General features: G+C 34.0%; 1 protein-coding gene across 5 annotated transcripts; it reads left to right on the forward strand.

Moving 5' to 3' along the window:
* Positions 1–5561: 5561 nt before the first annotated feature.
* On the forward strand, positions 5562–14102 carry LOC145624078 (serine/arginine-rich-splicing factor SR34-like). 5 transcript variants are annotated; one of them, XM_081677022.1, is made up of 14 exons: positions 5562–5675; positions 5948–6039; positions 6791–6856; positions 7008–7082; positions 7190–7295; positions 7390–7436; positions 7549–7606; positions 11461–11510; positions 11591–11647; positions 11779–11885; positions 11978–12073; positions 13338–13371; positions 13550–13680; positions 13778–14102. In XM_081677022.1, exons 2-14 carry the CDS (start codon positions 5953–5955, stop codon positions 13779–13781), a joined length of 918 nt encoding a protein of 305 aa, XP_081533148.1. In that variant the 5' UTR covers positions 5562–5675; positions 5948–5952; the 3' UTR covers positions 13782–14102. The 5 variants fall into 5 exon arrangements, with proteins under 5 accessions (XP_081533148.1, XP_081533151.1, XP_081533150.1 ...); XM_081677023.1 differs by lacking the exon at positions 5562–5675 and adding an exon at positions 5749–5807; XM_081677025.1 differs by lacking the exons at positions 13550–13680; positions 13778–14102 and adding an exon at positions 12729–12853 and having other exon boundaries at positions 12946–13371.
* Positions 14103–14713: the final 611 nt, after the last annotated feature.

Below are 14713 nucleotides of genomic sequence, written 5' to 3' on the forward strand. Positions count from 1 at the left end.
ATGCTCGTATTTATAAGGTTTTGTCGTATGTTTAGATGTTCTTGGGTAAATTTATATGTACTGTCTAATAAGAGCAGAGTTTTTTTTTTTTTTTTTTTTTTTTTTTTTTTTTTTTTTTTTTTTTTTTTTATATAAGCTCTAAAATATTTTGTCCAACCCTACAAGTATTGTAATCTAATGTCTTTATGTAACTTTCAGAGCTGATAGTTATTTTATGAGTGTTGTTTTAGTACCTTGGTGAGTATTATAGTCATTAAATAAATTTAGGCACTCTGTTATTGTATCCTACTAGATGAAGCCCGTGAAATGCACGGTTTGTTTGATTTTTTTAAAATAATTTTTTTTGTATTAATATTAAAAGATAATATATATTTAGATAAAATTTCTAATATTAAAAGATAATATATAATATTTAATTAATTAAAACTTAAAAATTTCATTCGCCAATTTTGTGTACGTGGCATTTTAATTATTTAATTCTAAAACAAATTAATAATCTCTTATTTTATTGGCTACAACAAAAATTTATAATCCTACGTGGCGCGCTAAGAAAATTAAATCCTACGTGGCTCTCTAAAAACTCGGGAAAAAACCATGGCATTTTAGAACCTTTTTATTATATGAATATTAGAGTTTATTTTATTACAGTTTTCTTTATTTTTATCAGTTTAAGCGTTGCAAAACAGATTAAGTAAGTTTGTTACATATAAAACGAAAGAATTTAATATCAAGATTCTCACTATTACCAAAATCTTGATATTTACCAAAATAATCCTTGAATTTTAATTTATTTACTTTTTTTATATTTATAAATTAATCCCTTTATTTTCCCATAAATTCCCCCCCTAATTTTCAAGTTTAGGGGACACCAAAAAATTCCTAAAAATTCTCTCTAAAAAATTTTCTCCTCTAATCTTTGCTTTAGTTAAAATCTCTCTAATTTAGCTCTATTCTTAAATTATTAGCTTATTAAAAGCATCTTATTTCTTTTTGAAAACAAGCTGCGAGAATTTCATTAAAGTAGATCAAATTAAAAGCATCTTATAATTAAGTTGATATTGTTATTTTTATTTAAGAGTTGTTATCATCTTTAATTCCTATAAAAAAACACAAAAATATTTCAAGTTCAAGCATTATTTTTCTTTATTATCCTTGTTAAAAAAATATTAGTAAGTCTATATTTAAAAAAGGGGGGGGGTTTGTTTCTCAAGATTTAGCTTTATTTTTCAAGTTTATTTTCTCTAATAAAAAAAAAAGTTTTTTAGCTTTATTTTTGCATTAATTTAGGAGTGATAATCTTTTCATCCTTGATAAGTAAGAAAGGTTATCCAAAAAATTGCTACATCTAGTTCGAGGTATTATCTTTATTCCTTTCTTAATTTCCTTAATTATTATTATTATGCTAAGATTGCTAACTAATGTGTTTTTCATGTGATGTTACCAATAGGGGTAATGACGATATTAGGTGCTAAATTATCCCTAAATCTTTCATTACTCCACATTAGAAAGCCAAGCCTATTGGTGAGGTGATAGGTTACAAAGAGGGGGGTTAATTGCATTTTGCATTGCATCTCTTTATAATGCATTTTAAATATGAAAGGTTAATACATTCATGTGACTGCCTAATATATATTTTAAAGAATGATTTATTTCTTAAAGTGAGCTTAAAGACCTAAGGAATTAAGAGTTTAAGCAAAGGTTGTTCAAGAGTAAAGAATTACTTACCACGACCCAAAGAGGGCCTGTGAAACAACCCTTACATCCAGTTGCAGTTCCATTTCTTTAGCTCAAGTGCTAGAAATTTTCAAGAGCTTTCCAACCATATCTCACAATAATTTTTTCGATTTTCTATGATTTTTAATGATTTTTTTAGTTCAAGCTATCAAAGAGATGAAATATGCACGTTTTTCTCCTAATTGATTTTTAAAAATTGTATTAATTTATTTTTAAAGAACTAATGGTGGTATGAAACCTATATTACACTATATTATATATATATTATATATATACTTTTTAACTTATGGAGTTTTAATTATAATGTCTTTAATCTTATTTTAAAAATGACTTTAGGAATAAGAGTTTTAACCAACCTTAATTCTAAGTGTTATTTTAAGAATCTTTTATTTTATTTTAAGATGACTTCAGAAATAAAGTTTTAACAAACATTATTTTCTTTTATAATTTCGTGAACCTTTTTATTTCAAACCCTTTTGTGACACAAGAATGAATCATAACTTTGCTTGTTTATTTCTAACAATTAATGATAGTTAATATAAGGTTATGGCCTTATTTCCAAACATGAGGTTAAGATTAAATATTTAGTTGTATAAGGTTGTAACAATGGTCCATCTCCATAAAAATAAGCTTATATACCGTCATAATTACCCGATGGATTAATTGACAATCGGATATGATTAAGTTGTTTATTGCTCCCTTTTATTTGGAAGTAAGGCCTTGACAGGTGTCGTGTTTTACTTGGTCGATTCCATTAAGCCTAAACACATAACCCTTAAAACCTTACAAAATTACCCTTGAAAGATTTTAAACCCAAAGTGAGATTATATAGTGAATCCTTACATTTTCACTCCAAAAAAATACCGTGATCCACTTAAAAGTCGTCAATCGGGTCGCATTTGTTGAATTGTCTTATTCAAAAGACATTTTTGGTGATCACTAATCGGGGTGATTTTCCTCAACCAAGGTGGTTCATTTTACTTTTATGAGTGAATCCGTCAAAGATCACTAAAATCCCACTTACAAAAATGACATTTATGTCAATAACCCAAATTAAAAACCCAATGGAATTGGTTATTCAAAACATGGCATCTGTCCGAACTACGAAGGTTTTGATCTGTGAGTGAATTCAAAATTTTACTATGATCGGTACGTAGTGCAACTTTAGTGCTCAAACCTACCTTATATTATTTTTTAATGTGGTTTACATGTCTTAAAACTTGATTCTTAACAATTGAATTTTTTTTTACTGTTTTAAAATCCGTCCTTATTCGGTTAAAAATAAGGCGGCGACTCTAAGTCTTTAATTATAAGTCTTATTAGACACTTAAGTGGAACCTTTTATAGACTAATCTTTGTCCACTAAAAACCAGGTACCACAGATACTAGAAATCAATAATTAAAAGCATCCTAACATGATATTAGGAATTAATAAAACCTAAGCATGCTTTCTAAAGAAATAGAGCAATAAAACTACTTACTTTGTTGCCTCGTATATCTTTCTTTCACGTCTTAGGCGAAGGCAACTTTGAGCTTGACTAGGTGTGTCTAGAACTCATGAACGCGTTATTTTATTTGAAAAGGGAAGGCTTAGAAAGAGGGAGAAAGAAAAGCTATTAGCTTGAGAGAGAAAAAGAATAGAAAATTGTTGATGATTGTGAATGAATAAAAACGGATAAGTACGATCCTATTTTTAAGAAAAATAGCCACGGAAACGATCAGAAAAAGACCGAATCCTATCTAGAATAAAACTACCTATGTCGCGGCGCGAAAGGGTCCAGTGCGGCGCTACAGCCTTGTCGTGGCGCGCTAGTTCTGTCGTTTCACGATGGGTCACGTGTTTTCTAAAATCTGTACGGAATCCTTAATCTAATTAAATTAGATTAATTAACGTCCGTACTTATCTTTGAAAATCAGATTTAATCTCATTGAAACACTTGTTTTAATCCAAATAGAATTCTTTATTTTTCATGAAAGATATAATTATTTATCCTAATCCCATTAGAATTCAAAATTACCTTCTTATTCTAGAAGATTAAAATCAATCATAATAACTTTAGGAATATTAATTAATAGACCCTCCACTAGATCATTGGGCCATTTAAAACCATTTAAGACCCAAATTTAGTATTTTGGCCATAACTTCCTCATTATTCATCAGAATTGGGCTTATAATATATCGTTAGAAACTCTTTTCGAGCCCAATTATTGGACCCTTATCATGGACCAAACTAAATTGGACTGGACATTTCCATAAATAGAGTTCATTTACGAAAATAGAAAAAAGTTATTTTTATTAGAACAACTGCATCACAAGACTTTTCACACTTTCACTTCATTCAATAATCAATGACGTGAAAGGTATTCACCACTGGGTTTGGTTTTTGGGGAGACACAATTAGGTGTTTACATTAGTTATAAAGGATTTTAAAGTAAATGAAGGTATAAATGTCATTCCATCATAATAATTGAATAACCTATTTGAAAAAGCTCCTTTTAGAATTTTTTTTTTTTTTTTTGTAAAAGATCTTATTTAGTGGAATAAGCTCTTTAGATAAACATTCCACCAAACACTTTATGTTAGCTTATTTAATAGCCAATAAGCTAATATTGGTCAAATTAGATGGTAAACAATTTATTGGGTGTAATTAGCTTATTTGATTAACTGTAGCTGACTCACTAGTCAAATAAACTAATACTTCCTCCGTTTCTTTTTACTTGCAACACAGCCTTGTGGCACGTGTTTTGAGGTCGGGTTTATGTAATGTAAACGGATAAATTATTCATTATAATTTTTACAAATGATACTTAACCCTATTCTAATCTTCGTGTAAAAATTATATTGATAAAATAGCTCGTTTACCCTCACTAATCATCTCCTAAAATTGCGTGCCTAAAAGGTGTGTTGCAAGTAAAAGAAAACGGAGGAAGTACAAGTGTTTGGTAGTAAGCTTATTGAAAAAGCTAATTTGCCTCAATAAGCTTTTTTCCAAAACATTGGGTAAAGCAGGGTATTCAAAGATCTGATTTGTTTTGATGAATTTAAATTACAATTTTGCCCTCTTGTAAACCCTATGACATACAATCAAGCAAAGCAAAATTAATACTCTCACTTCTTCGCTAAGCCGTTCACATGCTCCATAGTAGATATGGTTGTCAACTTCTCAAGGTTAGTTTTATCAATTTCTTTTCCTTAACTTTTATTTTTTTCTAAAACATTTTTTTCCTTAATTTCTTTGTTTTGATTATTGTTTTTTATTTTATTGTATTGGTCATGCGTTAATTTTTGTTAAAAAAATGACTGCTTAGCTATTTTAATCCAATTTTAAGCAATCCTTATCTCCTCCCAAAAAATTATCTCACAATATCATTAATAAAAGTATATGCCCAATTATACCTACCATGTAAATTTGTTTAACAATAAATACATATTTCATTTTTTTTAACACTAAATACATAAGAAGTATTTCATTTATGAAATAACTAATCCTTCAAAGTTATATATGCTAATGTCTTTATTGGTCAATTTGCATACTCAAACAGTTTTAAGTAATAAGCTATTTACCAAACACTTTTATATAATCAGCTAGTATAATAAGTTAGTCAAATTAGTTAATAAAATCAGGTAGTCAAAATCTACTATTAAACTGAAATTAATTTTGCTGAAATTGAAATTATTTTTATTGATTCTCTGTTATATTTTCTTCTTTTAAGGTACTGATTTTTACCGAACATTTTCCCCAAGCATGGCCTATAATTATTTTTTTATCAAATAAAAAAAATAAAAATAAAGGTGACGTAATATGAGTGTATGAAGATAGTTTGGGACTAATTGTAATACTTGACTCAACAAACTCGTTTTTCATATCTTTCATTTCATTCATTGTTCCGCCGTAAGCGTCCTTCTCTCATTTCCTACCGTGCGCGTTAATCTGCTACTGGTAAATCTCTTTCTCTCTCTTAATTCTGCTATTACTCTTTCCTAGGGTTTCTATTCTTTCGAACAAATCATCATTTTTCCACTCAATTATCGAATTCTAGCTCCCTTCACAAAACCCTAGAATTAGGATTTGGTAAATAGTTAAGTCTTTTATGCGAATTTATTTTTGTTTCAGATCTTTTCATGATTTTTTCGAATTCGATTTGAATTTATGCATAATTAACATGGTTTTGTTTGTTGAATTTGATTATACTGATACTTTAATTGTTTCAGGAACAATGAGCAGCCGTTCAAGGAGAACTCTTTATGTGGGTAACCTTCCTGGGGATATCAGAGAGAGGGAAGTTGAAGATTTGTTTTATAAGGTATAATAATTTTTAGGTGTTTTTGTTTAATTGTGTTTTGTATGATTGATTAATTTTATTTGTTACATTTACAATGTGTTTGGATGAGATTATTCGAAGTGAAAGGAAATTGGTTTAATTCATTTTCCCTTATTTGGATACTGATTGGGGAAAGATAATGGAGGGAGGGTGTTTAATTTCATTTCCCTTTTAATTACTGAAAGCTTTTCGAAGTAGAAGAACTCGGATTTCACTCGTCGCGGCTGTTTCTGAATGCATTATTGATGTTTTGTTTGTGGGGAATGTGTTTTTTAAGCATTATGTGGATCAAAATTACAGTTAATGAAGAGTATAACTATGTTAAGTGTTTCAATGAGAGCTCTTGGTGTTTTGGTATTGTGAAGTCTTGTCTTTGAGACTCGGTGATTTATATGCTTGCTTACTATTTAAATCTCTTATGCAGGGTAAGTTTTTTAGAACCTTTTGAGGAGGGGGGGATTCTGTATTGCTGGCCAATTTTTTTTTAGGTTGAATGTTTTAGGGTATAGTCAAGGAGCATTTTTTTTTTTGGGATGACATGCTGGTCTGTGTAGGTAACCCTATCGTTTTGGGATTGAGGCTTTTTATCAGTTTTGTGATGTTGTTCTAGTTTTCAAGTATGATTAGGCTACTTGAAGTTAGCAATTTGTTAGCTAACCACAAGTAATTTAATGCTTTAAAAGACTAAAAGTCTAAAACGCGTGCTTATGATGTTGCTGATTTCTTGTTGTAGTATGGACCCATTGCTCATATTGACTTGAAGATTCCACCAAGACCTCCAGGTTATGCATTTGTTGAGGTGAGCTTTTCTTTTGATTTGTGAGAAATGGCAACAGGAATGATGAGAGGAATAATATTAGCAAATGTTTGTGCGACACCATTGCACCTTTTGTTTTCAAAAATTCATCTTGTGCTGGTTATATGGCTGTAATTATTGCGTTCTGTAACAGTTTGAGGAGGCTCGCCATGCTCAAGATGCTATAGATGGCCGTGATGGTTATGACTTTGATGGACATCGTCTGCGGGTTAGTTTGTGATATTTTTACTGCTCGACATATTAGATATAACTATTTGCTATATTCTTCTATAGAGCATAGAGTTGACATGGCAAATTTACTTTGACGGTTTCAAGGTTGAACTTGCTCATGGTGGGCGTGGGAACTCATCGTCAACTGACCGCTATAGTAGTCACAGTGGTGGAGGACGCCGTGGCGTTTCTAAACATACTGAGTATCGTGGTAAGTGCTGGATTTGATTGTTTCCCTGGATTTAATATTAGTTGGCTAGCTATTGGATTCTAATTTTTATTTCTTACTATTGCCTTAAATGCAGTGGTGATAAGTGGATTACCTTCTTCTGCTTCCTGGCAAGATTTAAAGGTATATACGTATTTCAGTTGATATTTTTGGTCACATGTCAATCTCAACATCTCCAAATATTATCGTCTCTCCTCTAAATCCGAATGTGATTCTGATTTGCCAACTTTTCTAGGATCACATGCGGAAGGCAGGAGATGTTTGTTTTTCCCAAGTTTTTCGTGATGGTGGTGGTAAGTTTTTTGACTCTTAAGTATGATATTTTAATCATTTAATGCAGAGGCAATACTAAACTGATTTTTTTAATAGTAGTGCTATACCCTTGTTGAATGTTATTACACTGTTTTTTTTTTTAATACCAAATGTATGTAAAATCTATCCTCGCCTTTGGTGGGTACCTGTTGTGACAGCGTGAGGCACTCAGGTATGAGTGGTGGCTTGTTAATTCTTGTTGGAAAGTAGCCATTTACTTTGTTAATTTAAAGTTTTTTTGGCTGCAAATAGGTTTTTTTTTTTTTTTTTTTTTTTTTTTTTAACAGAATGCAGCAATGGACTATAGTCACTATACAGTGAATTATTTGGTATAATGGCGAAGATTTGTGAAATGAAAGTTCAATACAGTGTGACATTTGGGACTAAGCTTGCAAATTTGTTGTAGGTAATAATTTTTTGTTCAGCCATTGGTCGCTGGGCTTGGGAATTTCTTGGGTCTTGTTTTGAGAATTTATAGAAGAATGTAATGGGGGGGGGGATCCTTTGTCTATTACATTGACTTTGTTATTTTGATGCCAAATCATTTGCTGAAATAATGTCTCCTTTCAGTACATTTGCACTTGTCATATCCACCAGACCACCACCACACCATGCACACCCTTTTATGCTTTCCCCTATTTTGTAGTCCCCATCAATATAAATTCCAATCAGAACTCTTGCTAGTGCCTAGTGATCAAGGGCCAAAAAATCCGGTGGCTGATATTGCTGGGAATTTTTAGCGATATTTAGTTCAGTCTTGGTTACAGAGACGGGCTATTTCAGTGTTTGAAAAAGCGCGCCTAGGCGCTAGGCGATAGGGGGTAACCGCTTTTTTTGGCCTGGATGAGGCTTTTTTAATTAGGCACACCTGAGGCGCACATGAAGCAAATTTCTGCCAATTTTTTTTTCAACTGTTCATATAGTGCGCCTCACTTCAAAGAGGCGTACTGTAGCGCGCACCTAGGCGCTGCATAACCCTTATCGCTTCACTGCTTCAGCGCGCCTTAAGCTTATTTTTTATACATTGGGCTATTTATAGAAAAGGAAAAATTGTCAAAAATAATACAAACTTTCACCCGTCCGCTAAAAACAAGTCGAACTTTCGATTTTTTCTAAATAATACAAACTTTAGGAGGTAATCGCTTTAAACAAGTTATGACTGGTTATTGACTTGATGAATAGGTAAATAAGACACGTGTCATTGTTTTACTGGTTTGATAATTTAATAAAAAAAATTATTTTTTTTTTTGTTTTGTTTTATTTAAAAGATATTTTTTATTATTATTAAAAATTAAAAAAAACCTCCCTGTTTGTTTTTTTCTTAAAAAACCCCTTCTACCACCCTTCCCTGCCCATTGCCCATCCCCCTCCCCTGGGGGCGCCCCGGTCGCCGGCAATCCCCTGCTGGCGTTTCAACCCCCTCCCCCGTGTGGGCGACCCATTTGCGGTATCCCACCCCTCCCGCTGCCTTCCCCGATTCCCACCCACCACAAAACCCACGAAACCCCGAATTGCCCCTTCGCCCACAGCCAAAACCCTTCCGGATAGGGTTTTCGAGGCTGGACAAAGGTGCAATTGGGGGTTTTCGTAGGTAGGGGGGGATTTTATGGGTTTTCGTGTAAAGGGAGAGGAATTTTAGGGGAGGGGGCTTCGGTGGTGATGGTTTGGGGAGGGGGTGGCCGAGTGACGACGGGGAGAGGGTTTGCGAGCGACGATTGGGTGGGGCGGCCGTCTAGCGCTGCTGATGGGGGGAGGCAGGGATGGTAGGTGGTTGGGAGGAGTGGCCGGTAGAAGGGGGAGGAGAAGTGGTTTTTTCTAAAAATTATTAATTAAGCATGGTTTAAGTGTTGATTATGAGTTAACTAAGTTGTGAAATGAATTTTTTTGTAAAAAAAAGTTGTTAAATGAATATATTAAAATAAAAATAAATAAAAAATTACCGGTCATTTAGGTTGTAGGTAAATTGTCTCGTTTAAAGAGATTACCCCCTAAAGTTTGTATTATTTTAAAAAAATCGAAAGTTCAACTTGTTTTTAGCAAACGGGTGAAAGTTTGTATTATTTTTGACAATTTTCCTATAGAAAATTTCTTTGTATATTTTTAGATCTAAAGTTGTGCATCTGAATTTGGCGTGTGGTTTTCCTTCAGTGTATTTTTGATTGTTTGGAAAATGGTGGTACTACAGAGGGAGTTTGGAAAAGCTTGTGTTGGTCATTTGATACAAATACTAGGTTTGTATTTGATGTGAGTGTAGTGTATTTCTTCAAGAGGTACTACAGAGGGAGTTTGGAAAAAAATGTGTTGGTCATCTAATACAGTTGCTAGGTTTGTATTTGATGGATAATAATATGTCTTTGAATAAAAGATTGGAAGCCAATTGCCCATTTGAGGGGCAGAGTGAAGGTTCAACTCTATATTTCGCAAAGAATAATTGCAATATGTGAATGCTGCTCTTAGGATTAATTCTTCACAATGGGATAGATACATTTCCCCCCTTTTTTGGTAGGAGGTTAACCTTTGAACTAGCTAGGTGCATGACAATCGACAGGTAGTGTGAATGACAACTGATAAAGACAAAGGGTGGACAGGTGGTGGTCTAACTTATAGTAGTTTGTGAGAAATTACCTCAGCTATATTTTATAGAGTCTGTTTAGATTTCTAGGCTTGAAAAGGAGCTTTGGGTGCATGATATTGTACTATTTCTACTAATAAATTGATACTTGTATCAGTTGTATGACCCTTTATTCTATGACTACTTCTGCCTGGATATTGCAGCCTTTAAAGAAGAAATGTTATATGGTAAGTATAGAGCTTGTCTATAGTATAAGTCAATTACCTCTTGTTGAGAAGAGTGGAGAGGGATTTCCTATGAGCTTTTGATGTTCAGACTCGGCAGCATTTACCTCATTTAAACCCATTCGACCCAACCTGGGTGGAGAAACGGGATACGAGGGGTGGGGGGGGGGAGGGGGGAACCTAACCCATCACTGAATCAAGAGGTAGGTCAGATAATCTTAGTTAGGGTTTTAAAAACAAAATAGGAACATCGGGGCACCGAATCAGGGATAAAGAGAATGAGAACCTGGGTGTTTTGGTTGCCTGAGTGATTTGAGCCACCATCACATTTACAGGCTGTCATTGTATTTGTTTGCTGCAAAGAGAGGAGGGAGAGGAGTGTGCATTTAATAAAGCAGTGTTGGAAGTACGAGGGGGTAAATTGGTCAACAATTAAGTTTTTAACTTGACAACTTAAATACTTTATACTATACAGCTGGCAGCACTCCTTTATTTTTCTTTATCAAATAAACCTCCTTTCCTCTATGTTTTATTCTCATGCAGTCTGCTAGTTTCAAAATTGTAATGCATATTTACTTTTTCTCTTTATGTTTTGGAAAAAAATTTGAATACAAAATTATAAAATAATTTGCCGGTCCCCGAGCCCATATTTAATATCTGGACATTTAACAAACGTGTCCCTGAGTCTTTGAATTTGAATTTTTCTGTAGCTGACCCTTGGATCCATATATAAGTCTGACAGTTGTATTCAAGTTTAAGCATCTTGGAAGTTCATTGGTTGAAGTTTGATATTCTTAAAGTTAGAGGTGTCCCGACTAAGATCACTCTTTTAGCTAGGCTGGAAGGATTGTTTTCCAAATTGTTAAGTTAATATTCATGTAATTTTTGCAAGGGTATTTTTCAAAATTGTATTTTTGCTCTGTTTGTTTGGTCCTGCACATAGCTGCGATACCTATTGCGTTTAATAGCCTGATGTTTTAGAATGATAAAAGTTAGCGTTGTATATTGTTGACCAAATCGATTGATATTTTCTGTGCAGGTACTACTGGGATTGTAGATTACACCAATTATGAAGACATGAAGAATGCTGTATGTTATTTCTTTTCATTCCTTGTCTCCTTCGGTTTTGTAGCCATGAATTACTAAAATTTGTTACTTTGTTACTACAGATCAGGAAGCTTGATGACTCAGAATTTCGCAATGCATTTTCCCGGTCATATGTTCGTGTATGGGCCATCATTCTCTCACTTGACATTTATTCATCACAGTAACTTTTACATCTGCGACACTAAATCAGCAGTTGAAGTGTAGTATCTGTAAAATATGTATAAACCCCCCTTTTATTAAATATTTTCAGGTGAAGGAATATAAAGGCAGTCGTAGTCCAAGGGGTAGGAGCAAAAGCCACAGTCGAAGCAGAAGCCGAAGCCGTGGTCGTAGTTATAGTAGGAGCAGAAGTCCAAGGTTTAATTATTTTCATCTAGCTGAATAAGCTTCAGTAATATATCTGGTTACAAATGAGTGGATTATTTATGCTTACTCTTCATATTATGCAGCAAATCCCCCAAGAAGGCCTCACGCCGGTCACCTGCTAGATCTCGTTCTCGATCGGTATCATCTAAGTCTAGATCAAGGTCTCGCTCTTTGTCTAGGTATGTTGTGTTCTCCTACCTGCATGTTATTCCAGAAAATTGCTCTAATAATTGTCAAATATCTATTTTCACTAGTATTTCAGGCTATAATATCTTAGATGATAAAGATGAATGGTCTTAGATATTGATGGGACGTCACTATAGCTGCAAGACCATTTCTAGCTTAGAAGTATGTTTTATTGTTTTCTTATCTGTTCTAAAGTGTCATCAATGTTTGATTTTTCTTCTCTATCAACCCCTTTTCTTTTGGGGTGAGAGGAGTGGGAAGAGGGAGTCCACCCTTCTCCCTCTCTAACAAAAATAGAAAGAAAAATATAACACTGAGCCCTACCTTGTGGTGAGGGAGGATGAGGACAGCTAAAAAATAATGCAAAATAAATGTATCTGCTAATATAGTATGTGTAAGCAGAATAATGATATGGGTCGGACCTTTTCAAACCCTGTCAATTGTTACAGTGGGTGGTGGTTGTTTTGGCCTGAGAGGAGGGAGGATTGGGAAGATGGTTTTCGTAAACTCTTCTCGTGTACATTTTCTTTTTGCTCTGATGCTAGCACATCCATATGAATTCTGGTGGGATGAATAGGCACTCGGTTAGACTGCTTTCTTTCCCCCTTAAAATATATATGTATGAAGATTGCATGTTTGTTTGTTTAGATTTGGATATGTGCAGCAATGTTGGGATTGCAAATTAGGATCTGGATATTTGCGGCTTTATGGGGATTGCAAATTAGGATCAGGATGGGTTATTTTTCAAATGCCTCAAATCTTTTGGTTGTGAGGTATGCGGCTGTTTTTTTTGAGTGGCAGCTTTGGATACCTTCGTGGTCTGTTTGTTCTAATACATTTAGCATCACATGTCCATGGGTGCTAGATTTGGGACACAGAAGATCATGGACTGCCTTATTAAAGCTGGAATACTGGACTAATTGCTTATTGGATATTGGAGCAATCTGGATTCTTTGGATTTGTTCGTACAATCTGGAAGGGATGCTCTGCTTCATATCTATTGATGCATTGACTTGTAGTGTGGTGCTGTTCCAAAAGGTTTACGTTTCATGTAGAGGGCTTGTTTGACTGGTTTTATAGATGTTAAAAGCTTTAATATTTTAATCCCTTGCTAAAGATACTTTTCTTTTTGTTCCTGCCTGAGTATGAATATGGTTACACTGTCATGCGAGAGGAATCAAGGCTTTTGGGTCAAGGTCTGAAAGATTGTTGAGGACATGTGGATAATAAATTGCGTTGTTTCTGGAACTTTTGCAGATCACGATCAAGGTCCAGGTCCCCAGTGCCAACTGTAAGTACACATCTATTGCTTTTATTAAAGAGTTAATTTTTGTTATAGGTTATAAATCGTTGAACTATATAACCTCCTATTTATCATTACTTTGAATGGGCTCTAGGACCCTTTTTTATCGTTTGGGTAGGATAATTAGTTAGCTAGGCTTGTTTTATGTTATTCTGTCCATGTGCAGCAAAAGAAAAATTTGAGCAAAAGCCCCAAGAAGGGTAGCCCCAGCCCCCGTCGGGAACGGAGCAAGAGTTTGAGCAAGAGCCCTAGCAGGAGTAGGAGCAGGAGCAAGAGTAAGAGCAAGAGTCCATCCAGGTACAAGTCTATCTACTAAACAATGGCTATATTCTTGCTTTTGTAGAACATCGTATTATTTTATTGCAAGATCTCATTTTGAAAATTTTGATTACAGGTAAAGCTGTGTTGGTTCAATTGCCTTAGCCGTTGCAAATCTCCATATTGGTTGCAAGTACTCAATTGGTCTAAGTTGTGGGAGATTAACTGCGGATAGAGATATTGGAAGGCTGGCTTTTTTCAAGTATGATTATGTACTTAGCTGACTGTTGTTTTTAAATTTTAGTATCATATGTTTGGTACAAAGGGTCTTGGTAAAAATTACTCCGTAGTACTTCACTTTGTGATGACCAAGGGTCTTGTCATCGGTAAACTTTGACTCTTGTATGGATAAACATAGAATCACTCCAGTTATATTTGGCAAGGATTTTATGCTTTTCTGATCTCGTGGTAACATCAAGCAGTGTAGCCAAATTCCTTGTGCTTGGCGCTCACAAATTAGTGAGATATTCGATCAACAAGAAAGTCATATTTCTCTAAACTTCAATTTTGTGATTGAAGAACAACAATAATATTTCATCAACACTGTAGGCTTTTTGTTTTGCAACTAAACTGATCATATAACCTGTACCATTAATCCGTTATGGCCAAGTATTTCTTTAGTAAGTTTTTAGCTGAACATTAAGACCTTCAATCCTGTTTTCTTTGAAAATATCAATCTCGGGTGCTTGAGCTCTAAGCGATAGGGTATCATAACAATCTTTAAAGTGCATTATGTAAAGGCTCTCAACGTTTTGGCTATGCAATATGTGGCTCTAGGTATTAATGGAATGGAGGATGGATTTTGGTGTATTATCTGTGATTTGCTCTACTTTATGAATTATGAGTGAGTCTGTGATGCTCTGTTGAATTGCGGATGTTATATTGGAGTTGGTAGATAATTTAGGCGGAGTTGCATCTAGAGGAGGATGATGTGGGCGGAGATGTAAACTTGTAATGCTACATCTCAAATACTGTAAAAAGGGTTTTTTTTTTATTTTTTTTATTTTTTTTT

Source organism: Chenopodium album, chromosome 3 (assembly GCF_948465745.1).
Source record: "Chenopodium album chromosome 3, dcCheAlbu1.1, whole genome shotgun sequence".
In the NCBI taxonomy this organism is placed as follows: domain Eukaryota; kingdom Viridiplantae; phylum Streptophyta; class Magnoliopsida; order Caryophyllales; family Amaranthaceae; genus Chenopodium; species Chenopodium album.

What these genes read in the sequence shown, in the direction of transcription:
- LOC145624078 (XM_081677022.1), top strand. Translation starts at nt 5,953, where the DNA reads ATGAGCAGCCGTTCAAGGAGAACTCTTTATGTGGGTAACCTTCCTGGG. An exon ending in TAAACATACTGAGTATCGTG is followed by an intron (nt 7,296 to 7,389) that starts GTAAGTGCTGGA and finishes CCTTAAATGCAG; the next exon opens with TGGTGATAAGTGGATTACCT. An exon ending in AGTTTTTCGTGATGGTGGTG is followed by an intron (nt 7,607 to 11,460) that starts GTAAGTTTTTTG and finishes TTTTCTGTGCAG; the next exon opens with GTACTACTGGGATTGTAGAT.